The sequence below is a fragment of the Dendrobium catenatum genome, unplaced genomic scaffold, assembly GCF_001605985.2.
Source record: "Dendrobium catenatum unplaced genomic scaffold, ASM160598v2 fragScaff_scaffold_249, whole genome shotgun sequence".
Lineage (NCBI taxonomy): Eukaryota > Viridiplantae > Streptophyta > Magnoliopsida > Asparagales > Orchidaceae > Dendrobium > Dendrobium catenatum.
The window spans coordinates 2,827,924-2,854,605 of record NW_021318711.1 but is presented as its reverse complement, the minus strand read 5'-3'; the positions used below and the strand labels follow the sequence as shown (position 1 = coordinate 2,854,605).

General features: G+C 34.0%; 1 protein-coding gene across 2 annotated transcripts; it reads right to left on the bottom strand.

The window, feature by feature from the left end:
* Nucleotides 1–590: 590 nt before the first annotated feature.
* On the bottom strand, nt 591–26,163 carry LOC110098755 (protein LOW PSII ACCUMULATION 1, chloroplastic). 2 transcript variants are annotated; one of them, XM_020825674.2, is made up of 5 exons: nt 25,830–26,163; nt 1,500–2,072; nt 1,376–1,426; nt 1,172–1,261; nt 591–1,052 (listed from the first exon to the last, which is right to left on the bottom strand). In XM_020825674.2, the coding sequence occupies exons 1-5, from the start codon at nt 26,078–26,080 to the stop codon at nt 911–913; spliced, it is 1,107 nt and encodes a 368-aa protein (XP_020681333.1). In that variant the 5' UTR covers nt 26,081–26,163; the 3' UTR covers nt 591–910. The 2 variants fall into 2 exon arrangements, with proteins under 2 accessions (XP_020681333.1, XP_020681340.1); XM_020825681.2 differs by lacking the exon at nt 1,172–1,261 and having other exon boundaries at nt 25,830–26,158.
* Between the last annotated feature and the right edge of the window lie 519 nt (nt 26,164–26,682).

Sequence of the window (26,682 nt, the reverse complement as noted above, 5' to 3'; positions counted from 1 at the left end):
TGAAAACTACAAAACCGCCGGAAAAGGTTCAATTACCGCCGGAAAAGGCCGCCGGAAATGGGTGATTTTCCTGTAGTGAAATAAGTGCAGAAAATTAAATAAAATTCAATAAAAAAAATAATTTAGCTCAAGAAATTCCTTAAGACCGGCTTCTTTTGATTGAATTGAAGGAATTGAACAAATTTTATTCATCTTCATATATAAGGGTAACAAGGTAATTTGTTGTCAAACAGCAGCAGCACAGCAGTTCGACAGTAATACTACCCAAACAAAATTGACTGATTTCTATACAACAACTTTAAAAAACAACTTTATATACAACAATTTCACAACCTGCTTTACTGACAGCTGCAGCCGTCCCAAACGCACCCTAAAAGGCTCATTCTGAAGAAATTATTTTGCTAGATCAATGATAAGCAAGTTTTACATGAATCCCTCGTGTTCAAGAAGGGATAGTTGTGTGTTAAAAAACTTAAAAAGACAGCAACTAAGTAATGAATGAGGCCTATCAGAACCATCTAAATGCAAATAATTATGGAACAACATGCACAACTTCATGTAGTTAGCTAATCTTTAGAAATGTTAAGTACTTCTCAAAAATAACTTTAGGCTTCATATTCATGCTATGTTCCTTTTAGGCTTTGGCATTACTCCATGAACCTCTTCTCCTAGTTTAAGAACTACAGCGCTCCAACAGAAGTCCTACATATACTTCTGTGATTCCTATTATGAACATAGAACATAAGTTTTGGAATGGTTTCAAATAAAGGACTCAACATGGAAAAACTACTAGCTGATAGCACTTGAGTAGAATCTAAGCATGGATCAAACATAAAAGACAAGGATGCAGCTGAAGTCAAGAGAACAAAGAGCACAACCAGTAAGCCGCTTACAATATAAATGCATATTCTTACAATACTCTTCCATCCATCCCATCAAGAATTCCTGACCAGAGCCCCTTCACTGGAGGTAGTTGAGCAACAAAAGCATTCCAAGGAGGATAACCAACACCACTCCCACGAACTCGACCATCCATACGTAGTGAGAGATATCTTCATCATGGGAAAATGGAAAGAAAATAAAAAAATGCATCAGCAAATAATTGATAAGTAAAACCTGCTGAGGCAGAATCACAAAAGCCGACATAATGTTATCATGAAATTTTATAAACCTAGTATTTCGCATGCGTGTATAAGCAAACTCCAGCATAGCATGTAAGAAAACTTGACAATTGGCATCATTTCCTTGAGCAATAACATATCTAAAAAAGCTGGTATCTTTCAGTTTCAACTTTCGTAATATATGGTTAATGATAACCATGAATACTCCTTCAAAACTCGAGGATGAATGGAGCATAAAGAGGTTCGATACTCACACAGGAGAATCAAGCGAAACAGTAGCCAATTTCTTCTGTTCATCTATCCAACTGCAGAAAAAAGCACAGAGAAAAGTTAAATGATAAGAATGAAAACAAAAAAATGCTTTAAACAGGTTCTCACTTGCTCCATTCTGCAACATTAACAGGCCTCAGCTGCCAGAGCTTCTTCCTTTTTTCATCAATAGGAAACTGCTCTTTACAATCTACTGATTCAAATTCAAGTTTGCTCTTATCAGTGGCAAAGGGAACCACTAACACTCCTCGTTCAAGAAGGCCCTCAGTAAATGCTTCACTAAGCTTGAAGGACTCGTTAATGTATGCAGCAGGGCCAGCAAGGATGACTAGGCGTGCAATTCCCCTCAGATCATTGATAGGAACTATCTTCTTCTGGTCAATGCGTAGCTTAAGTTGTGAGAGGCTTTCCTCTCTGAATAGCTTGGCCAACTGAACATTCTTTGCTTCGTTCTCCCTCGCGTACAGAAAATAGAAAAGAAAAACTGCACCTAGATCTATGCTAAGATCCTTTAAAATCTCAGGCAGTAGCAATGTTTTTGATGGATTCGCAAGAGAAGAAATTAATCGTGTGATGGTGATTAGTCCTCCTAAAGCACCACTTGCAATGAAAGCAATATAAAAGAACATTCGGACAGAACGGAAGGGTGAGAGTACTTCACTTCTTATCTTGGCTGTTGAGCTGAAGAAAAAATGAAATTGAGATCACAAGGAAGCCTCCGTCGTAAAAAAAGAAAAAAGAAAAGGCTGGAAACCTCAAAATAATTGGACATTATAACATTATGACTAGAAAGATGAGCAATTGCTTGATCTCTTAAGGCTTGTTTGCATTACAATCTTTAATCATTCGATGTGCCTAAAACTAAAATGAAAACTTGCAAATAAAGATAAAAGAGCATTCTCACAAAAGGAAAAGGAGAGAATATTTTAATGATGTTTAGTTGACTAAAATCCAAAACATGGACGCTTGAGTAGAGAGTCGAGAGAGTATGATTAGATAGTTCCAGAAGAGAATTTACTGACCTTACCTTCATTCATTTCATTGGAGGATGTTATACATGATTCAGTTGAATATCATATACTTGTTGTGATCTCACCCTTCTGTTTGAGTACAGTGATATTACTCCTACAGACTTACCGTAAGAAGTTATCACAGTTGAGAGGTATACAATAACATATTGACTTGGTACCATGTTCATTGTAAATCCCAAAAAAAAATATCACTCATCGGCGTCGCACGAATTTCGATGCGCCGCGACTAAATTAGGCAAAATTTCAAAGTCGTCGGAATTCTACGCAATAAATTTTATAAAATTTTATGTGAAATTTCGATTGAAACGGTATAAAGAACATATACCTAATTTCGCACGATTTTAAAACTAAAAATCGTCGAAATTTGTTTAAGTAAACTTTAACCGTTTTTGCCAATTCTACCCCTCATGAAGCGTTACGAAAATATTAAGTAGAAGTGGTACATGCGTCTTTTGGTAGGCTTTTTCTCTCTTATTGTTTAGTTCGGCCAAGCAAGAGAGAGAACAGGAGGGAGCGGATGTGAGACGGGCGGCTTGGAGCTTCGGAGGCAGTCGGCAATTTCCGGCGTGCATTTGGGGGAAAGTGAAGGGGAAAGTTCAAGGAGTAAGATAAGCTTTATACATAAAACTCCCTTCATTTTCTTGAGATTTTTTTGGATGAAAGTTTTAGAGTTTGTCCAAAACACTAAAATTTTGAAGAAGAATGTTAGGAAATGAGGGAAGAAAGCTTCTAATCATGAAATTTTTAGTTTTCCACAAAAATTTTGGGTTTTGAAAATTAGGGTTCCATTCAATTCTTTTTTTCTTTCAAAATACCTCTGTAAGAATGAATCCTAATGGCATTAGAGAGCCTCTATTGGAAGTTAATTTAATTTTTATGAACAAATTCAAGTTTTAAAAATTATGACTTTTCGCTAATCATGAAAACCCTTAAGTATTATGGTTCTAATTGGACTAGAGGTGAAATTTAGGATTTTTACACAAAATGCTATTTTCTATAATTTTAATTTAGATTAATCTAAAAATTAATTATATTTTTCTTAAGTGTTAAGTGTATGGGAGGTTTCCTTAAGCATGTGTAATGTAACGGACAAAAGAGGGTTCCCAAAAGTTAAGGTTTTGATGAAATACCAAATTTAGAGAAATTAGAAATAAAACTAATTTTGAGTTGGGAAAGGGTTAAATTAGAAAGTTTAAGAAAAATGTATGGGTACGTTCTTTATTCTCATAGTTTAGGGAATTAAGAAAATTTATGTGGAAGCATATGACATTTACACATTTAGTTATGTTTCTTTTAGATATTGAACATGTAAAGGGAGGAATTAGTTAGGGCAATCGACAAGTCACACACCACGGTGAGGTAGGTAAAATGTAGTTCTTTTAAATTTGGAAAATCCTTCTCTTTTCGAAAGATATCATGGTCTTATAATCTCATGTGATTAGTTTATCTTTTAAATGCAAATTGTACCTTCATATGTAGCGTAGCATATTCTTACATAAATACTTTAGAATACATAATGCAAATGTATATCTCTTATGTGATGATTATAGAAAGTACAAAGTTTATGTCTCCTTTTATATGTAATGCATATGTAATCATGTCTCCTTTCTTATGAAATTATGCAATCATGTAGCAATATATGGAAACATTAGACCATAAGCACGAATAACATGTTAAAGTCCATTTTATGAATAAATATAGAATGCTTGCATGTGTATGTTTGATGCAGAATATCAATGGTAAAGGGGTTCTTTTGAGCCAATAGTAAAGGGGCTCTTTTGAGACAATGAAAGGGGTTATTGATAGTCAAATGGTAAAAGAATGGCCAATTAAAAAGTGTACCTGATCAGTATAAAATAAACGATACTTCTATGACAGGTGCCTAAGATTATGTTACTATGATATATGTCATTCTGTTATAGGTATAAAAGGTATCAAATGAATCATGAATGCTTAATGAAAAAGGGTTGCAAGTTTATGCAAAGAAAGAGAACATATAAATTGACTTAGAGGCATTTTTACTTTAGTTGATATATCATAGCATGTTGATTGTTTCTTTACTTGGAAATATATACATGTTGTACTCCTCTTGCCTCTAAATTTAATTTAATATTATTTTATTTACTGAGTTATGACTCATCAAACTTATAGAACATTTTTCAGGAGAACCTGTTAAGCGATAATGACAAATAAACCACATTTTACTTACCATCGTAGGGAGACGACGGGGGACAGATTCCTTATTGGGTTTTTTTTTTATATTTTGTGTTAGATGGATTCAGGATGACATGTAATAGGTATATTTTTTTTTTTATATCCATCTATGTATTGAACCTTTATGTATATTTTGATATCATTGAATTATAGAGGAAAAGAAAAAAAATGAAAATTTTACTTGGAATATTTAGTAGCTCTTTCTATATGTTTGGAGATGCTTTAGTTATGTTATATACAATAACAACAACATCAAGCCTTTATCCCACTACGTGGGGTCGGCTACATGAATCCTTTTTCTCCATTCTGTCCTATTAAAAGTCAAATTCTCGTTTAAATTTAATAAAGAAAGGTCATTCATAATATTTTCTAACCAAGTCTTTTTAGGTCTACCCCTACCATTCTTAACATAAGTCAAATCTAATACCTCTACTCTCCTAACCGGTTCATCGGAAGGCCGCCGTTTTATGTGACCAAACCATCTAAGGCGACACTCTCTAATCTTATCTTCTACTGGAGCTACTCCAACCTTTTCACGTATATGCTCATTTCGTATCCTATCTCTAAGGGTAAAGCCACTCATCCACCTGAGCATCCTTATCTCTGCCACACTTAGTATTATGCTTCTCTTTTAATGGCCAACATTCGGCACCATAAAGCATTGTAGGCCTCACTACCATCTTATAGAATTTTCCCTTAAGTTTGAGGGGTACATTTCTATCACATAATAATCCCGATGCATTCCTCCACTTCAACCATCCAACTTGAATTCTGCTGATAATATCCCCATCTATTTCACCATCACTCAGAACACTAGATCCAAGATATCTAAAACGTGTACTCCTATTAATGACTTGATCGCCCAAAGTCACAATCCCCTCACTAGGTCTATTACTACTAAAATTACACTCCATATATTCCGTTTTAGATCTACTCAAGCGAAAACCTTTAGACTCTAAGGTTGACCTCCATAATTCAAGTTTACCTTCAACTCCCTCTCTAGTCTTATCAACAAGAAGAATATCATCAGCAAAAAGCATACACCAAGGTACATCATCTTGCAAATGTATAGTGAGAACATCCATGACTAAAGCAAAAAGATATGGGCTTAAGGCTGATCCTTGATGTAACCCAACCGAAATAGGGAAATACTTGGTCAATCCACCTTGTGTTTGAACACAAGTAATAGCTCCTGCATACATATCTTTAATGATTTGAATATAAGCATTATTGACTCCTTTCTTTTCAAGAACTCTCCATAGCACTTCTCTTGGAACTTTATCATATGCTTTTTCTAAATCAATAAATATCATATGTAGATCCTCCTTATTTCCTCTATATTTTTCCATCAAACCTCTGAATAAATGTATGGCTTCCATAGTCGACCTACCCGACATGAATCCAAATTGATTTTGAGAAACATTAGTATCACGCCGCAACCTATGCTCCATAACTCGCTCCCATAGTTTTAAAGTATGACACATTAACTTAATACCTCTATAATTCGCACAATCTTGTGCATCACCTTTATTCTTAAAAATAGGAATTAACACACTCATTCTCCACTCATCTGGCATCTTCTTAGTCTTCAAAATAGTATTAAAAAGTTTAGTAAGCCATGAAATTCCTTCATCTCCTAAGCATTTCCACACCTCTATTGAAATATCATCAGGTCCAACAACTTTTTCACCCTTCATTTTCTTTAAAGCCTCTCTAACTTTGGTTTTACTAATACGCCGATAAAAACAGAAATCTTTATTTTCATTTAGGGCGCTAAGGTCACTATAGTCAATCTTATTTTTGCAATCTTCATTAAAAAGTTTAGCAAAATATCTCATCCACCTTTGTTGAATATCATCTTCTAAGAAAAGTATTTTTGATCTTCATCCTTAATACACTTCACTTGAATTAAATCCTTACTACTCATATCTCTTTGTTTGGCTAACTTATACATATATCTTTCTCCCTCTTTAGTATCTAATCTATTATATAAATCACTAAAAGTTAATGTCTTTGCATCGCATATTATTTTCTTAGCATTCTTACTCTTAGCATTCTTACGAGCCACTTTATATATTTCTCAATTATCAGAATTTTTAAAATTAAACCAATTCTTATAACAAAACTTCTTATTTTTAATCTTTTCTTGCACATTTGGATTCCACCACCAACTATTTTTACTATTAGGAGCTTTTCCTTTTGATACTCCAAGAACATCTTTTGCAATATTCTTAATATCACTAGCCACTTTTTCCCACATAACATTAACATCCTCATGCACAGACAAAATCTTAATATCTAAAATCTTATTCTTAAAAATATTTTTGTTAATATTCTTTAAATGCCCCCATCTAATTCTAGAAAATCGTTTTACTTTATTTTTTATTATATGCCCCTTTATCTTAAAGTCCAAAACTAATAATCGGTATTGGGTACATAAATTTTCACTCGGAATAATTTTAGAATCCTTGCAATCTAAACGATTTAATTTTCTAATAAGAAAATAGTCAATCTGAGTTGTACTATATCCAATTTTATAAGTGATGAGATGCTCATTCTTTTTTTTTAAATAAAGTATTAGCAATTGAAAAATCATAAGCTAAGCAAAAATCTAATATGATCCTGCCACCTTCATTCGTCGTTCCAAATCCATGGCCACAATGAATGTTTTAAAATCATCTATCTCTCTACCAACCTGTCCATTTAAATCTCCTCCAATAAAAACTCTTTTTTCAAGAAGTATCTTTTGTATTAATTTATTTTAAGTCATTCCAAAAATTTAATTTAGAACTCATATCCAAACCTACTTGAGGAGCATAAGCACTTATAATATTAACAATGTTATCATCAACAAAAATCTTTAAAGCTATAATTCTATCTCCAATCCTATTAATTTTTATAACATTATCATTTAAACTCTTATCTATAAAAACACCTACATCATTTCTAGTACGACTTCTACCCGAATACCAAAGTTTAAATCCTAAACTATCAATTTCCTTAGCCTTCTCTCCAACCCATTTAGTTTCCTAAATGCACAAAATATTTAACTTCCTATGAATCATAATATCTATTACTTCCATTAATTTTCTGTAAGGGAACCAATATTCCAAGTTCCTATCCTAACTTTAGTTTCATGGACTAGCTTCTTTGCCCACATCCGTCCTTGATGTGGGGACCCTTGCCTATTTAACACTGCACTCGGGCACCAGTGTAGCGGCCCTTGCACACTTGTCACTGTATTCAGGCCATACAGCGCGTCGCTTCCAGGGGACGCCCTAACATTAACACAATTTCTTAAATGATTCATGTCATTATTGTTCGACAAGTTTTACGCTGACTGTCAACTATCTAACGCAACCCCCCACTTTTCTCATCCAGGACTTGGGACCTGGCAATGGCAGTGTTGCTTTAGTTATGTTATATGAATGTTTAAATCTTACTGCTGACTTTTGTTCTTGCCCCGTCTATGCGAACTTATCAGGTCGGGTCATGACAATAGTGGTATTAGAGCGAAAGGGTTTTAACATACTGATCAATATGAAAGAGTCAATAGGATGATTCTATAAGTTAGAGTAGATATAGAATGCATGTGCTATAGACTGCTTTATTTATTTCGTTGCATTATGTCTCAGGGCCGTGGATCCTAAAACTAATACCACTGATTGCAATACTGGAGAAATTAAGAGGGAACTACGAGCCGTAGCAGAGCCTCAAAGTAGTAGCATCAATGCTACTATGGAATCTTTTATGCAAATGATGGCAGCAATGACCCAATTGATAAAGAACACTCAGACCCAGGCTGGTGGTAGTGGAAACACTCCAATGGACAAATGCTTGAAGTTGTTCCAAGACATGAAGCTTGTTCACAAGTGGTGGACCCATATAGGCGGAAGATTGATTAATGAGGATAAAGAAGATCTTGAAATGTATGTCACACCCTAAAGATAGAAGGGTTACCTTAGCTGCCAATGCTTTTAATGGTGAAGCAAAGAGGTGGTAGAGAAGCCAGTTACAAGAGATCTTTGGAGGACGACCAAGCAATCAAGTATCTTAGGTAGAGTTTGTGAAAGTATTCAGAGACTGGTATGTATCGATGTCAGATAAAAGACTGATGTAAGACAAATTCATTAGACTGGTACAAGGTAATAGATCGATTATTCAGTATGAGGCTGAGTTCACAATGCTTTCTAGATATACCTCTCATTTAATCTCCAATGCAGAAGAAAAGTGTCATCGCTTTCTATCTGGCTTAAAGGATATCGTTAGACAACTATTGATTCTTTTTGGCATTGAGGATTATTCTACCTTGATTAAGAGGGCTCGAAGGATTTAGATAGGCTTGAAAATACTTAGAGGAGAAGAGACTTTTAGAAAAGGAAGAAAGAAGACAAGACAAAGTCTACTCAATCAATTCAGTCTGGAAGACCCACTTGGAAGAAGCCTAAACCCAGCACTTCAGAGAGCAGCACTCATTCTTCTATATGTATTAAGTGTGGGAGGGCACACAAAGGTGAGTGCCTCTCTGGAATCAATACTTGTTACTGGTGCCATCAACAAGGATGCATGGCAAAATCTTCCTCTATTTTGAGAAAAAAGTCTGCCACAAAGGCCAGGATAGGTAGTACTCCTCATAGGATGGCTGGCAAATAAAGAATGGAGTCTAAAGTATCAACTCCGTCTCAGGGCCAAACTCGTCAGCCTGCTCAACCAAGGGTTTATGATCTATCCCAATAAGAAGCCAAGGACTCTCCTGATGTTATTACAGGTATGGAATTTATTTAAATGTCAATATATTCTTTTATGATGTATGAATAAAGTAAGCATTACGTTATGTTGCATGATATTAGGAACCATCTTTATGTATAACAAGCCTATTAAGATATTATTTAATACGAGAGCATTGCACTCTTTCATTTCAAAAGAATTTGTTAAATCTGTTGACTTGACCCCTTTAGGTTTGCTCAAACCATTATCAATTTTAATGCCAAATGAAAATCAATTGGAAACTAACAGGAAGTGTAATGTGGAATTGACTGTAGGTGATAAAAACTTGGGAGTAGATCTAATATTATTGTCATTATCTGAATATGATATAATCTTAGGTATGGATCACACTCTTTCATAACCTAAGTATTATGTTATGTTGGCCATTAAAAGAGAAGTATAATACTAAGTGTTGCAGAGATAAAGATGCTTAGGTGGATGAGTGGCTTGACCCTTAGAGATAGGATATGAAATGAGCATATACGTGAAAAGGTTGGAGTAACTCCACTGGAAGATAAGATTAGAGAGAGTCATCTTAGATGGTTTGGTCACATTAAACGGAGGCCTTCCGATGACCCGGTTAGGAAAGTTGAGGTATTCGATTTGACTTATGTTAAGAAAGGTAGATGTAGACCTAAAAAGACTTGGTTAGAAAATATTAAAAATGGTCTTTTTTTATTAGATTTAAATGAGAATTTGACTTTTAACCGGACACAATGGCAAAAAAGAATTCATGTAGCCGATCCCACGTAGTGGGACAAAGGCTTGATATTGTTGTTGTTGTTGTTGTATGAATTGGTTGTCTTGCCATTTTGCGACAATAGATTGTAACAAAAAATAAGCTTAAATTAAAAGAGAAAGAATTTAAGTTTCAAGGGAAAAGAAGCATAACATTCATTCTAATTTCATCTTTAGTGGCATACAAATTATTGAGGAAAGGATATTAAGACTTTTTGGCCTGTGTTAAGGAAGCGAAGAGAGAAGAAAAAGGATTAGAGGATATATCAATTGTGCATGAGCATCCAAAAGTGCTTGCAGATGATTTATCTAGCTTACCTCCGAGCAGTAAAATTGATTTTTCTATTGAGCTAGTTAGTGGAGCTAAACATGTTGTTAAAGCCTCTTATAGGATGGAAATAAAAGAATTGAAGGAATTGAAAGATCAATTACAAGAATTGCTTAATAAATGATTCATCAGGCCTAGCACTTCTCCATGGGGTGCTCTTGTATTTTTTGTGAAGAAGAATGATGAAAGTTTAAGGCTCTGTATAGATTACAGAGAATTGAACAAACGAACTGTAAAAACTAAATATCCTCTTTTGAGAATTGATGATTTGTTTGATTTGTTGGAAAGTGCTTCTATGTTTTTCAAGATTGATTTGAAATCAGGATATTATCAGCTCAAGATTAGAGATGAAAACGTAGCAAAGACAACATTCAATACCAGATAAGGGCATTACGAATTTGTGGTGATGCCTTTTGATCTCACAAATGCCCCTACTGTGTTTATGGATCTCATGAATAGAATCTTTAAGCCATTTTTAGATCTATTTGTGATTGTGTTCATAGATGATATTTTCATATACTCCCTTGATGAAGCACTTCAGGCAAATCACTTAAGGGTTGTGTTTCAAGCATTAAGAGAGAATGAATTATACGATAAGTTCTCTAAATGTGAATTCTGATTGAAAAGTGTGAATTTTCTGGGGCATGTGATCATTAATGGAGAGATCTCTGTGGATCAACACAAGGTACAAGCTATAGTAGATTGGTCATGACCAATTATAGTGACGGAGATCAGGCACTTTTTTAGTTTAACTGGTTACTACAGAAGATTTGTTTAGGGGTTTTCACAAATTGATATGTCATTATCTAGATTGACCCCAAAAGGCAGTGAAGTTCAAATGGACAGTTCAGTGTGAAGAGGCTTTTCAAAGACTCAAACAGTGTTTGATCTCTGCTCCAGTACTAAATATTTCTTCGGGGACAAATGGATTTTAGTTTTATAGTGATACCTCACACAAAGGGTTGGGTTGTTTACTTATGCAAAATGGAAGAGTCATTGCCTATGCTTCTAGGCAACTGAAAAATCATGAAAGGACTTGTCCAACCCATGATTTCAAGTTAGCTGCAGTTATTTTTGCACTGAAGATTTGGAGGCATTACTTGTATGGGGTAAAATATAAAATTTTTACTGACCACCAAAGTTTAAAATATATCTTCACACATAAAAAGTTGAATGTAAGGCGGAAGAGATGGTTGGAACTTATTAAGCACTATGATTTGGGTATCTAATATCATTTAGGTAAAACAAATGTGTTTGCAGATGCCTTAAGCAGGAAAACTTCTAATAGTGCCAATTGAATGATTACACAATAGTATGAATTGATAAAAGATCTGGAAAAGCTAAAAATTTCAGTAGTCCAGCCCATTGAAGCAGAGTTTGTGACTTTAAATCAGATGATAATTCAGTCAACATTGAAGGATAGGATAAGTGAAGCTTTGTAATAAGATGCAGAATTTGAGAAAATCTTAGATATGGTGAAGGCAAGTCATGTGTAGGAGTATGAGCTTGATGAGGATAATTTACTACGGTATATATACAGAATTTGTATCCCAGATGTTGGAGACTTAAGAAAAAAAATCCTTTAAGAAGCTCACTATTTACGTTATACCATTCATCTAGGTAGTAACAAGATGTATCAAGATTTGAAAGAATGCTTTTGGTGGCCAGGGATGAAGAAAAGTGTGGCATAAGTGGTGGCTAAGTGTATTGTTTGCCAAATTGTTAAAATAGAACATCAAAAGCCATGAGGATTATTAGAGCCCTTACCTATACCTGAGTGGAAGTGGGAAGACAGCCATGGATTTTGTAGTTAGGTTACCCAGGTCCAATAGTGATCATGATACTATATAAGTGATAATAGATAGGTTGACCAAATCGGCTCACGTTTTACCCACCAAACAATCAGAAGCTATTGAGAAGTTGGCAAGCTTATATGTTAATGAAATTGTCAGACTTTATGGTGTACCAAGATCAATAGTATCAAATTGGAATGGTAGATTCACCTCCAAACTGTGAAGGAAGGTTCAGGAGGCAATGAGTAACAAACTTACTTTCAGTACAGCTTTTCACCCTCAAGCAGATGGTCAATCAAAAAAAACCATTTAGACCCTAGAAGATTCACTCAAGTTATGTGTACTTGATTTTGATGGTAAGTGGGAGACACATATACCACTGATTGAGTATGCCTATAACAACAATTTTCAATCAAGTATAGGTATGGCTCCTTATGAAGCTTTGTATGGGAGAAAATGTCGATCTCCCTTATGTTGGGCTGAAACAGGAGAAAGAAAGAATATTGGAGCTGACTTAGTAGATGATGCTACTGAAAAGATAAGACTAATCCGTGACAGATTAAAGGTTGTTTAGGATAGGCAGAAGAAATATTCTGATGCTAAACATAGATCAGTTGAGTGTGAAGTTGGAGAGTTTGTGTTTCTCAAAGTTAGTCCAATAAAGGGTGTAAAAAGATTTGGCAGTAGATAAGTTGAGTCCAATATATGTGGGTCCTTTTGAAATTGTAGAAAGGATTTGAAATATGGCATACAGGTTGATTTTGCCAACTCATATGAGTGGAGTACATAATATGTTACACATATCTTATTTGAGGAAGTACATTTAAGATGAAATTTAGAAGATCAATAATAAATAATTGGATATTCAACCAGACCTGACATTTGTAGAAGAACTTGAGAAAATCTTAGATTATGATGTTAAGTAGCTTCGGAGCGGAGAGATCCCTTATGTTAAAGTCCTTTGGAAGCATGGATCTGAAAAAGATGCCACTTGGGAGGAGTCTGAAATGAGAGAAAACTACTCTCACCTATTTGACTAAGGTATGATTTCTTAAGCTTGTTTTTAAATTTCGAGGAAAAAATTTTAATGAGAGAAAATTATAAAATCCGAAAAAAAAATATCGATCATCGGCGTCGCACACATTTTGATGTGTTGCGACTAAATTAGAAAAAATTTCAAAGTCGTCGGAATTCGATGTAATGAATTTTATAAAATTCTACATAAAATTTCAATCGAAACGGTATAAAGAGCATATACGTAATTTCGCTCGATTTTAAAACTAAAAATCGTCAAAATTCGTTTAAGTAAACTTTAACCCCTTTTGTCCATTCTACCCCTCATGAAGCCTTAAGGAAATGTTAAGTAGAAGGGGAACATGAGTCTTTTGGTAAGCTTTTTCTCTCTTATAACAAAAACATCTCAAGGGACCAAAATATTTCGGTCCCTCTTTTTTCATTCAACCGAGCAAGGGAGAGAATGGGAGGGAGCAGATGTGAGAAGGGTGGCTTGGAGCTTCGGCGGCGGCGGCTAGCGATTTTTGGTGTGCATTTGGGGGAAACTGAAGGGGAAAGTTCAAGGAGTAAGGTAAGCTTTATACATAAAAAATACCTTCATTTTCTTGAGATTTCTTTGGATGAAAGTGTTAGGGTTTGTCCAAAACACTAAAGTTTTGAAGAAGAATGTTAGGAAATGAGGTAAGAAAGCTTTTAATCATGAAATTTTTAGTTTTTCCCAAAAATTTAGTTTTTAAAATTAGGGTTTCATTCAATTCTCTTTTTTCTTTCAAAATACCTTTGTAAGAATGATTTCTAATGAAATGCATTAGAGAGCATCTATTGGAAGTTAATTTAATTTTTATAAGCAAATTCAAGTTTTAAAAATTAGGGTTTTTCCCTAATCATGAAAACCCTTAAGTATTATGGTTCTAATTGGACTTGGGAAGGTTTTAGAGGTGAAATTTAAGGTTTTTACAGAAAATGCTAGTTTTGTAATGTTAATTTAGATTAATAAAAAAATTAATTATATTTTCCTTAAGTGTTAAGTGTATAAGAGATTTCCTTAAGCATGCGTTATGAATGGACAAAAGAGGGTTCCCAAAACTTAAGGTTTTGATGAAATCCCAAATTTAGAGAAATTAGAAATAAGATTAATTTTTTGGGAAAGGATTAAATTAGAAAGTTTAAGAAAAACGTATGGGTAGGTTCTTTATTCTCATAATTTAAGGATTTAAGAAAGTTTGTGGAAGAATATGACATTTACACTTTTTGTTATATTTCTTTTAGATGTTGAACATGTAAAGAGAGGAATTTGTTAGGGCAATTGGCAAGTCACACACCGCGGTGAGATACGTAAAATATAATTTTTTTAAATTTGGAAAATCCTTCTCTTTCCGAAAGATATCATGGTATTATAATCTCATGTGATTAGTTTATCTTTTAAATGCAATTTGTACATTTAGTTTATCTTCCATTCTGCATAAGTACACAACCCAACCCTTTATGCGATGCATCATTATAGAGCTAAAATTTATCTGACTCTGAAGGAATAGTCAACACTGGAGCAGTCATCAAAAACTGTTTTAACCTCTGAAAAGCATATTCACACTAAACTGTCCATTCAAACTTCACTGTTTTTTTAGTCAATCTAAATAGTGGCATAGAAATCTGCGAAAACCCCTCAACAAACCTTTTGTAATATCCAGCTAAACCCAAAAAGCTCCCGACATCTGTCACTATAGCTGGTCGAGGCCAATCTGCTATTGTTTGTACCTTATGCTGATCTACAGAAATCATTCCATTACTGATCACAAGCCCCAGAAAATTCACTCTTTAGTCAAAATTCGCACTTAGAGAACTTAGCATATAATTTATTTCCTCTCAAAGTCTGTAACACAACCCTTAAATGGTTTGCATGTACTTCTTCATCTGGGAAGTAAACCAGAATATCATCTATGAATACAATCACGAATAAATCTAAAAATGGCTTAAAGATTCTATTCATGAGGTCCATAAATATAGCAGGGGCATTTATAAGACCAAAAGGCATCACCACAAATTCATAATGCCATATCAAGTACTGAAGGCTATCTTTGTATATCTTCTTCTTAAATCCTGAGCTGATGATACCCTGACCTCAAGTCAATTTTTGAAAATATTAAAGCATCTTTTAATTGATCAAACAGATCATCTATCCTTGGGAAAGGATATTTATTATTCACTATCAGCTTGTTCAATTCTCTATAATCTATATAGAGCCTTAAGCTTTCATCCTTCTTCTTCACGAACAATATAGGAGCACCCCAAGGGGAGGTACTAAGCCTGATGAATCCCTTATCAAACAACTCTTGCAATTGATCTTTCAATTCCTTCAGTTCTTTTATTTCCATTTTGTAAGGGGCTTTAGCAACAGGTTCAGCTCCTGCCACCAATTTAATAGAGAAATCTATTTCTCTACTTGGAGCTAAACAAGGTAAATCATCTACAAACACTTATAGATATTCCTGAACAACAGGAATATATTTCAGCTCTCTTTCTACCTTTTTCTCCTTCTTAACATAAGCCAAGAAATCTTCATATCCTTTCCTCAACAATTGGTAAGCTTTTAAGGATGAAACCATAATAGCAGTTATTCCTCTATCTCCCTGAAATTTAAATTCTTCCTTCATGGCATTTAAAATCTAACCTCCTTCTTATTACAATCTATAGTCACGAAATGGCAAGATAACCAATCCATGCCTAATATTGTATCAAATTTAGACAATGGCAAAACAGTCAAATCTGCTTCTAAGTTATCTTCACATATCCTCAAATCTACATGACATCTCCTATTGGTTTCCATTAGATTTCCATTTGGCATTAGAACTAACAACGGTTTCACCATGATTGTAATAAATAGATTGGTGGATCTAATAAACCCTTCTAAAATAAAGGAGTGTGATGCTCCAGTATCAAACAATACTTTTACAGGTTTGTTACACATTAAGATTGTCACTAATCACATAAAAGTCATGATATTCATTATAAAACATGACATTCAATTTTCATCCATATCCTTCAGAGATGACACAATCACGGCTATTACTACATTATCCCCTTGAAATTTAAATTCTCTCTCTCCTTGCATACAAAACTTAACCTCCTTTTTGTTACGATCTATAGTCACGAAATGGCAAGATAACCAATCCATGCCTAAGATTGCATCAAACTCAAATAAGGGTAATACAATAAGATTTGCCTCCAAATTCTTATCACATATTCTCAAATCCACAGGACATTTTTGCTTAGTTTCCATTTGGTTTCTATTAGGCATTAAAACTGATAATGATCTAATCATAACTGTAGAAAACAAATTTAGTGATCTAACAAAATCCTCTGAAATGTAGGAATGTGATGCTCCAATATAAAATAAAACTCTAACAGGCTTGTTACACATTAAGATTGTCCATAATCACATAAAAGTCATAACATTCAATATAAAATATGAAAGTTATTGTTCATTCATATCATATATAATTTTTTATTGACAATTAATTAAATTACATACATGTAACAACATCAGAAGGCCCTTAACTTCTTATTTGGACAATCCATAGACTCGAGACTGAACATTATGACGAATCTGACCTTAAGAAGGAACAGATATTGTAGACTCCAGAGCTCTTGGTATGCCAGCTGTCCTCTGAGTATTATTGCATGTCCTGGCCTCTGTAGTAGATCTCTATCCCAGAAGTGGGTAAGACTTTGCCATATGTCCAGGCTGATGACACTAATAGTAAGTGTTAGTGTCAGAGAGGCACTCTTCCTTATGCATCATTCCACATTTGCTGTATATTATAGCAACTGAAGCACTGCTGTCAGAATTGTTGGGTCTGGGTTTCTTCTAAGTAGACATCCAGATTAAGAACATTGAGCAGACTTAGTGGGATTAGGCCTGCCCTTAATCTTTCTTTTCTTTAAGTCTCTCCTCTGAGTCGCCTGTAAGTCCATCTCGATCCTTCTGGCTCTTTCCATCAAAGTGGAATAGTTTTCAATCCCGAAGGTATGAGAGGCTGCCTTATTATATCTTTCAGTCCAAACAGGAAGCGGTGACACTTCTCTTCAGCATTTGGTATTATGTGAGGGGCATATCTGGACAGCATAGTAAATTCTGCCTCATACTGTAAAATAGAACGATCTCCCTAAACTAGTCTATTGAACTTATCTTGCATTTGTCTCCTGACTGACATAGGTAAAAACCAGTCTCTGAATACCCTCACAAACTCTCCCCAGGAGAATCGACTACTAGATCGCCCTCCAAATATCTCTTGTAGCTGGCTTCACCGCCACCTTTCTGTCTCACAATCAAAGGCATAAACAGCGAGAGTAACCTTCCTATCCTCCGCGCAAGACATACCCTCCAAAATCCTTTCTACTCTCATCAACCAATTCTCAGTCTCTATAGGTCCACCAATTGAAAACAACGGAGACTTCATATCTTGAAACAACTTTAAGTTCTTATCCATAGTACTCCCACTGCCACTAGCCTGAGTTTGGGAGTTCTTGATCATCTGAGTCATCGCTGTCATCATCTAAGCAAATGACTCCATTATGGCATTGTTGCAAACTCCTGTAGGATCTGCTACTGTAGGTAGCGCCCTCCCTACTTCACCTACATTGCCCTCAGTAGCAGTAGGCTCAGGGTTCATCATTGGTAGCTCCAACCCTTCTTCATTCTCAATGTCATTAGTGACATTATGCTTAGGATCCATATCTATGAGATAAAACACAATATCATAAGTCAAAAATTCATAAAATTCATACTCCCTATACATTGTAAGACCCATTCAATTATCATATAAGTTCTTTCATATTGATCAGTACTATTAAACCTTTGCTCTGATACCATTCTTGTCACGACCCGGCCCGACTAGCCCGAATTAACGGGATGAGAATAGACAGTTATACGAAGAATACATAACATTCAAATCATAAAAGTTTCATTTCTTAAATGACATAAACATAAACATCATCCATACAATGTAAGAAAGAGCCACTAAACATTCAAACTTAAAATTTTCCAACAAATTCATCAAAACATATAATCACTTAAAACATAAATACAATACATCAACTGAATCCATAATACACCAACTAACTCAAATCATAACATAAATATAAAAATTTGACATCCTGAGGTCCTCTACGACGGTAAGTAAATTGTCGTCTTGCCATCCCTTTCTATTAGTTTCTCCTGAAAAACTTTCTCAAAAGTAGGATGAGCGAACGCTCAGTAGGTAATATGCATTTATCTTAAATTCATGAAATAATTTAAAACACGTCATTAAGCATGAAATTAAAACAATAAAAGATCATGTTAAACACTTGATAAACATAAGTTATAAGACATTTTCATAATCAGTTTTCTTGAATTTTTCCCTTAAACCTTTTCCTTTTTTTTATAAACTTTCCTTTCTTTAATGTCTTTCATTAAATGCATAAAAAACATAATCATAATATATAATAAGCACTCATCCCGAAAGTACCAATGTTTTGTACTGATCAAGTACATAGTCAAATTTTTGGACATTCCTTTACCATTTTACTCCGAAGAATCCCTTTCTCATTGGCTCTGTAGAACCCCTTTACCATTGGCTCCGAAGAACACCTTTACCATTTGGTACCCCGAATCATCATGCACATGCAAATCATAATATATTTATACATCATAGAGACTAAATTATTCAGAAAATCATATGTTATTTGAAAGTCCTCATGTTTATTCTAATATCAATTATGCCTAAAATTTTTGTTTTACAAGATTACCATCCCCTTAAAAATAAACACAATGAAATGAATATAAACATAACAGGTAAAAATGAAGTAATTAAAGAAAATAATACACATTAACATGTGAATTTCATTAATAATCATAACATTTGAAAATGTAATATTAACTTAATTTAAATTCATGAACTTAATTTAAATGATAATACATATCTCGCAAGTATTGCAAAGCAACCTCTACGACGTACGACGTCGCTTAGACATGTGTCGTCCCCCTTAATACACCTAGGGATAATTACAACATACTAAGCATAAATCATATAATATTTTCAATAATTATGTTAATTAAAATTCTATTTTAGGATTTATTTAATAGGAAAAATAAGAAAAATGTAAATTCTTAAAAAACTCATAATTCTATTTTAGAAACATTCCTAGGACCCATAGGAAATATTTTTGTGAAAGCTTTTAAGGAATTTCAATTTTTAGGAAAAACCTTAAATTCAAATCTCAAAAATATTTGGATAAAATCTCATTTCTAGGTTTAGAAACATTCATCCTATCTTCTCTAACAATTACCCAAAGAAAATTTAAAGTTTTTCATAAACCCTATATTTTTCTTTTCCAAAAATCTAGAGAAAAAGAAGGAATCTCTTGCTTAGAAACTCACCTTAGTCTTCCTTTGGCCTTCCTCTACATTTTCCCCAAAATCCCTTCACCGAAAAAGACGCCAGAGCCGCCGCCCTTCACCCCTCTCCCGTCCGTCGCGTGCTCCTCCTTTAGTTCGACCGAAGAAAACAAAATGAAGGGACCGAACTTTAATCGGTCCCTTAAAGCTTTGTTTGATTAGGGATTTGCAAAAGGACCATTTTGCCCTCATTTATAACATTTTTGCTTTAATACTTGCTAAGGATAGTTTAGGTATTATGAATCTTTCATGATTTTTAATTTCAAAATTAAGAGAAATTTGCTATATGTTTCTTTATGTCATTTTGCTCGAAATTTTGCATTGAATTTTATAAAATTTATTTCGTAGAATTTCGACGACTTTGAAATTTCACTTAAATCTTGTCGCAGTGCATCGAAAAGCGTGCAACATATACTACCGACAATTTTGGGTTTTACAGATAAGGCAATAAAGCAACTTGAAGAAAGCACTCAAAAATATTAAGGATCACCTTAATAAGATGATCTTATTTTTTTGAGTTAATTATAAGTAATGTAATCGTCGCACAATTCACTCTGAGGAGTTTGTTCATGATCATCGTTGTAGCTCACAACTTCATTCTTGATCTGAATCATCAATCCATGATTAACTCGAAATTTAAATATCAGATGTCTTAAGTGAACTACTACTAAGAGAACCCGATTGAGAGAACCAAATTAAAGTACAATAGTTTTGACAGAGATATAAGGAGATTAACTTTAGAATTACTTTGTTGGTATGAGTCATACTAAAAATGGTGTAGATAATATTATAAAAATTAATAGAATTGGAGATAGAATGATAGCTTTAAATTATTATTAATGCTAAGATTATTAATATTATAAGCGCTTATGCTCATCAAGTAGGTTAAGATATGTATTCAAAATTAAAATTTTAAAATGACCTAGAGGAATTAATACAAAAGATACCTCTTGAATAAAGAGTTTTTATTGGAGGAGATTTAAATAAACATATTGGTAAAGAGGTAGATAATTTTAAAAGTATTCATGGCGGCTATGACTTTAAATAGACTAATAAAGGTGATAAGATTATATTAGATTTCTCTTTAACTTATAATTTTATAATTGCTAACACCTTATTTAAGAAAAGATAAGCATATCATCACTATAAGAATGGATATAGTAAAACTTAGATTAATTATTTTCTTATAAAAAAATAGATCATTTAGATTGCAAATATTGTAAAATTATTTTGAGTAAAAGTTTATGTACCTAACATCGCTTATTAGTTTTATACTTTAAGTTGAAGGGGAAAAAAATAAAAAATAAAGTAAATCATTGTTTTAGGATTAGACGGGGGCATTTAAAAAAATTAATAAAATATTTTTGAGAGTAAGATTCTAGATCTTAAGATTATGTCTGTACATGAGAAAACTAATGTTATGTGAGAAAAAAATACCTAGAGATATTAAGAATGTTACAAAAGATGTGTTTGGAATATCAAAGGAAAAATTTACTAATAGTAAAAATAATTAGTGGTGGAATCAAAATGTGCAAAAAAAGATAAATAATAAGAAGATATGTTATATAAATTGCTTGAGCTGTAAAAATTTTAAAGATTGAAAAAGATATAAAGAGGCCTGTATAAAGTCTAAGAAAGCAATATTCAATGCAAAAATTTTAGTTTTTAATAATTTATATAATATATTATACTGAGGGCAAAAAATATATGTATAAGTTAGCTAAACAAAGAGATAGAATAGTAAGGATTTAGTTCAAGTGAAGCGTATTAATGATGAAGATCAAAAAGTATTTGTATTGGAAGAGGATATTCAACAAAGGTGGATGAGATATTTTGCTAAACTTTTCAATGAAGATTGTGAGAATACAATTGACTTTAGTGACCTTAGCATCTTAAATGAAAATTTTGAGTTTTGTTTTTATCGGTGTATTAGTAAAATTGAAGTTAAAGAGGCATTAAAGAAAATGTAGTGTGGAAAAGCTATTAGACCTTATAATATTCCAATAGAGATGTGGAAATGCTTGGGAGATGAAAGAATTTTTTGGCTTACTAAACATTTTAATATTATTTTGAAGAATAAAAAAATGACAGATGAGTGGAGAATGAGTATGTGATTCTTATTTTTAAGAATAAAGGTGATGCACAAAATTGTCTGAATTATAGAGGAATTAAGTTAATGTATCATACTTTAAAATTATGGGAGAGAGTTATGGAGCAAGGGTTGCAATGTTTGTTCAAACACAAGGTTAGGGGTGTCAATATTGGACACGACCCGAAAACACGACTCAAACCCGACCCAAAAATTTCGGGTTCGTGTTGTATGGAACCCAAACCGGGTCAGGTTCAGGTTAAGGTTTTCGACCCGTGCAAAATCTGGTCGGGTTCAGGTTGACCCAAAAACCCGATAATTACTCGGAATGACCCGATGTCCGCCCTGACTAGGCCTGACAGGAGCTGCCCACATCCTGCCAAAGGCCAACCCTGCATCTGCGTGTCGCGCCTGAGGCCAATCCCGCGTCCGCGTGTCCCGCGTCGCATCCCCGGCTGTCCCAATCTCGTGTCACGCCCGTCACGGTCACCCTGACCAGCTACTGCTACTCCGCTTCCCACCGCATCCAACTGAATCGCTATTGATGCCCGTCGCGCTGGTGGCATACCTGCCTTCCCGTATCTAGTCATGTTCCCGCTGTCAGCCACTTCCAGTTGCAGGTAAGCCGACCGTCGGTACACTGGAATTATGGAGGTCAACCTTAGAGTCTAAAAGCTTTCGTTTGAGTGGATCTAAAACTGAATATATGGTGTGTAATTTTAATAATAATAGATCTAGTGGGGGGTTGTCACTTTGGACAATCAAGTCATTAATAAGAGTACATGTTTTAGATATATTGGGTCTATTTTTCAGGATGATGGTCAAATAGATATGGATATTATTAGTAGAATTTAAGTTGGATGGTTAAAGTGGATGAATGCATCAGGCTTGTTGTGTGATAGAAAAGTCCCTCTCAAACTTAATGGAAAATTTTATAAGATGGTAGTGAGACTTGTAATGCTTTATGGTGCAGAGTGTTGGCCATTAAAAGAGTAATATAAAGTTAAGTGTTGCAGATATGAAGATGCTCAGGTGGATGAGTTGCTTTACTCTTAGAGACATGATACAAAATGAATATATACATGAAAAGGTTGAGTAGCTCTAGTGGAATATAAGATTAAGAGAAAGTCATCTGAGATGATTTGGTCACATAAAATAGAGGCCTTCAAATGACCCGGTTAGGAAAGTATATGTATTAAATTTGACTTATGTTAAGAAAGATAGAGGTAGACCTAAAAAGTCTTGGTTAGAAAATATTAGATATGATTTTTCTTTCTTAGATTTAGATGAGAATTTGACTCTTAACAGGACACAATGAAGAAAAATGATTCATTTAGCCAACCCCACATAGTAGGATAAAGGCTTGTTGTTGTTGTAAACTATCATAAATATATGAATAGCAACTGACACTTGATATCCTATTTATAGTCAGATCAAAGCCAAGGCTAAGGGGGTAGAATTATAATAGATAATCTTAGTCGACTATAAGTAGTCAGGTGACCAACAATTGAGAGGCCAGCCTTCGATGAGGCTTGTAAGTCATTAGAGAGATAAGTCAATCAAGTTGAGAAATTAGCCAACAAGATAATATCTACTGATCACAAAGAGCCATGCATCGAAGTAAGTGTTCGCTAATAATAGAGCGAATATCAGACAACTTACTCGAAGTTACCCAAGTATTGAACCTAAAATGATCGACATAGAGTTCAACCTAAGCTAAGTAGTTAATATGTAATTTGATAGTAATTAGATCAAATGATTTTATTATAGTTTATTTTTACATGGATTTCTTAACATGTTTTATGATGAACTACGGCTCTCAATCTGAGTCATTATTTTGGCTCTATTTTCCTATTTCAGAGTCTACACAAGAGCTAAACTTAAAGAAATTTTCATTATGTTTTATTCAAATTGCAAAACTTCTTATGGTCTATTAACTTATGGAACTCAACAGTTTTCTCGCAACCAATTAAACTTCCAGAATTCCAAGGATAAGCACTTATTTAAATTATCACTTCTTATTCTTCTAACTTCTTAAGAGAATTTTGTGATTTATTTACCTTTTGTTGTCTTGTTGATTTGTGGGATACATTTTTTAGTAACGTAAAATTTTATGTGATGAATTTCGATAAATAAAAGTGTTATGAGGCATGTTAAATCAATCAATGGTATGATTAAAATACTTCATTTAATGTGAAAACCTTCACCTAATCAAGAATGGCGATCCTTGATTAGCTGTGAGACTTGAAACTCTTTTCAGAGAGGAAATCTACTTAATCAAGAATGAGGCCTGCATGCGTATATTTTCTTCTCTTGTATCTTCTACTTCTCTTTTTTACACTCATTATTTTTTATTGGCCTGTTGATAAAATTGGTTTTATTCAAATTTAATGCATTTCAAATTATTTTTCAAAATTGAACTCTAAATCAGTTTTGTATGTTTTATGATTTTTATTTCTTATCGTAAACTTTTATTTGATAATCAAAACCTTTTCATTGACATTTTCAACTATTTTCCTACTATTTGATGTAGTCGAAAGTAGATGCTGTGTTAGATGATTTTTAGCATAAATTGCAAACTGAAATTGAAAATCACTATCATCATCGTATCACATTTAGATTGGCACCAAATAATCTAGACCCTAGAATGTCCAGCATCACTAGACAAATAATATAAATGGTCAAAGTACATTTCCTCTGGATGCCAAAAATAAAGAGGATCAATATTACATAATAAAAATGGAGAAATGAAACTTAGACTACAATTTATTTTCTTAGGTTACCAAGGTGTCAGGGCTCAGCATGATACTAAAAGCATCATAAACTATTTAAACAATTACATACTAGAACTCTTAGATTTTATTTTCTTTACAAATAAATACCTTAGAAACTTCTACAAGGACAAGTACATTTCTCTGGATGTCTAAAATTAAGAGGATTGATATACATAATAAAATAGAGAAATGAAACTTAGGCTACAATTTATTTGGTTAGGTTACCACTGTGTCAGGACTCAGCATGATACTAAAAGCATCATATCCTGAGCTAGCATGTCTCTACTGACAGGAAAACACATTTGAATCATCTTCAATATCTTTCCATATATAGTAGTTCTATCAAAATGCAAGAAAAACCATCAGAAATGCAAAAAAACCCAGTCATTTTCTATGTAGCAGATGTGTCATATTTTGGTGCTTAGAATTGACTAAATAAATATATAAATAATCTATGTTTTTATCCATCATATCAGAGCAGAGAACGTTTACCATCAAATTACCTACATATGCAGCTAACAAGAAGAAAAAAAAATTGTATGAGAATTTTTTTTTTTGGAGGCCAAGATAAAACAGTATTTTTTTTTTTTAAAGATAAAACAGTATAGTTAAAGGACATATGCTAAGAATAAAGGACATCTATATTATAAACTGGGCAAAATATGTATAACTTCAAAAGAACCCTCAAGCTTATTATATGCCCCACAACATATTTACGCTATCTCCTATTTTGACTCTATGCACCCATGACTACCTGTGCAGGTACCCATTCATAGGTGTCTTGCAGATTACATTCGGACCGAGCAGAAAAAGAACTGTATCCTCTCTCAGAACAGTCCATTCTAGGGACTTGCATAGGAATTGTAAACGATCTTAACACTGGAGCATGACGGAACAGCTTCGGCAACATCTTCCAAACAATCGCCCTCTCTGGTGGGGGAAACCTCAAAAATTACTTTCTCAATCAGACAAATCTTTGTCCATCCCAGTCAAATCAAGCTCCCATGAGAGACATATCAACAGTTAAGCTAACAGCACAAATCTCCCCATAAGACATCTCTTGTTGAATTGACAGGATCATGTCAAGAAGATACTCGCCCACTCTCAACTCAATGGGACACCTAAGGCCGCTTTCCTGCTATACACTGGCCCGATTTCTAGACTACATCAAATAGAGTTGGTATCTCTTGAATGTACTTTCAAATTAGAACCCTAGGTTCAATTTCAAGAAAAAAAAAAGGTTCAAGAATCAACCTTATATCGGAAGAAGGAGACGGCTTGTTCTCTGCAGAGCAGTTTACGCAGGAGAACTGCCTACTCGTCGCAATTCGGAATAGGAGACGGCTCCTGAACACCAGCGAAGGATGAATGCAGAAGAGAGAGTGTGAAGAAGCAAGCAGATCACTTCGCTGCAGAAAAGCTTTAGAGCGAAAGGATGCAGCTTCGTGAGAAGGATTATAATTAGGGCTAAGGATAAATAGAGAAATTGGAGTAACGGCCGCCATTGCCCTCTGTTGGCGTGTTCCTCTCCAATATTTTCGGATCCTCTTCTACCTTCAATTTTATTATTATCATTTTTATTAAGATATTCATGTGCTCAAGCGCAAGGTTCGCAAGACCACTAGCGGCAGGGTATAAATGAGTTCAACCAGCCCTAAATTTTAGTTTTTTAAAAAAATATTTTATGTTAATATTTTTTAAATGAATTTTTTTAATAAAAAAATTATATTAATATTTTTAATGTGCTGACTCACAAACTATTTAATTGAGCAGATTTATGAGATGACGTGATAGACTCACACCTCTAACCAAGAGAGTTTTAGAACTTCATTATAATAATACTTGATATATTCTCGAAAGACTATCTTGATCGGGCATGAATTTCGAGGTAAAATCAAATCAGAAACTTCAAAAATTAAATTCGGGAGCACCCGAACTCCAATTTCATCGAGCTTATAGTCAAACTGAGCGTCTCAGAAATATGAACCCAAGCAAGAAGGAGAGAAGAAGATAAGAGAAGCACAGGAGGAAATAGCTCCTCCTCGACCACCGTCGGAATTCTTCCCGCCTCCCGAACAACGTCGGAGTTCGGCCAAACACTCGAGTG

What these genes read in the sequence shown, in the direction of transcription:
- LOC110098755 (XM_020825674.2), bottom strand. Translation starts at nt 26,080, where the DNA reads ATGGCGGCCGTTACTCCAATTTCTCTATTTATCCTTAGCCCTAATTAT. An exon ending in TCTCCTTCTTCCGATATAAG is followed by an intron (nt 2,073 to 25,829) that starts GTTGATTCTTGA and finishes TTTTTTCTTCAG; the next exon opens with CTCAACAGCCAAGATAAGAA. An exon ending in AATGTTGCAGAATGGAGCAA is followed by an intron (nt 1,427 to 1,499) that starts GTGAGAACCTGT and finishes TTTTTTCTGCAG; the next exon opens with TTGGATAGATGAACAGAAGA.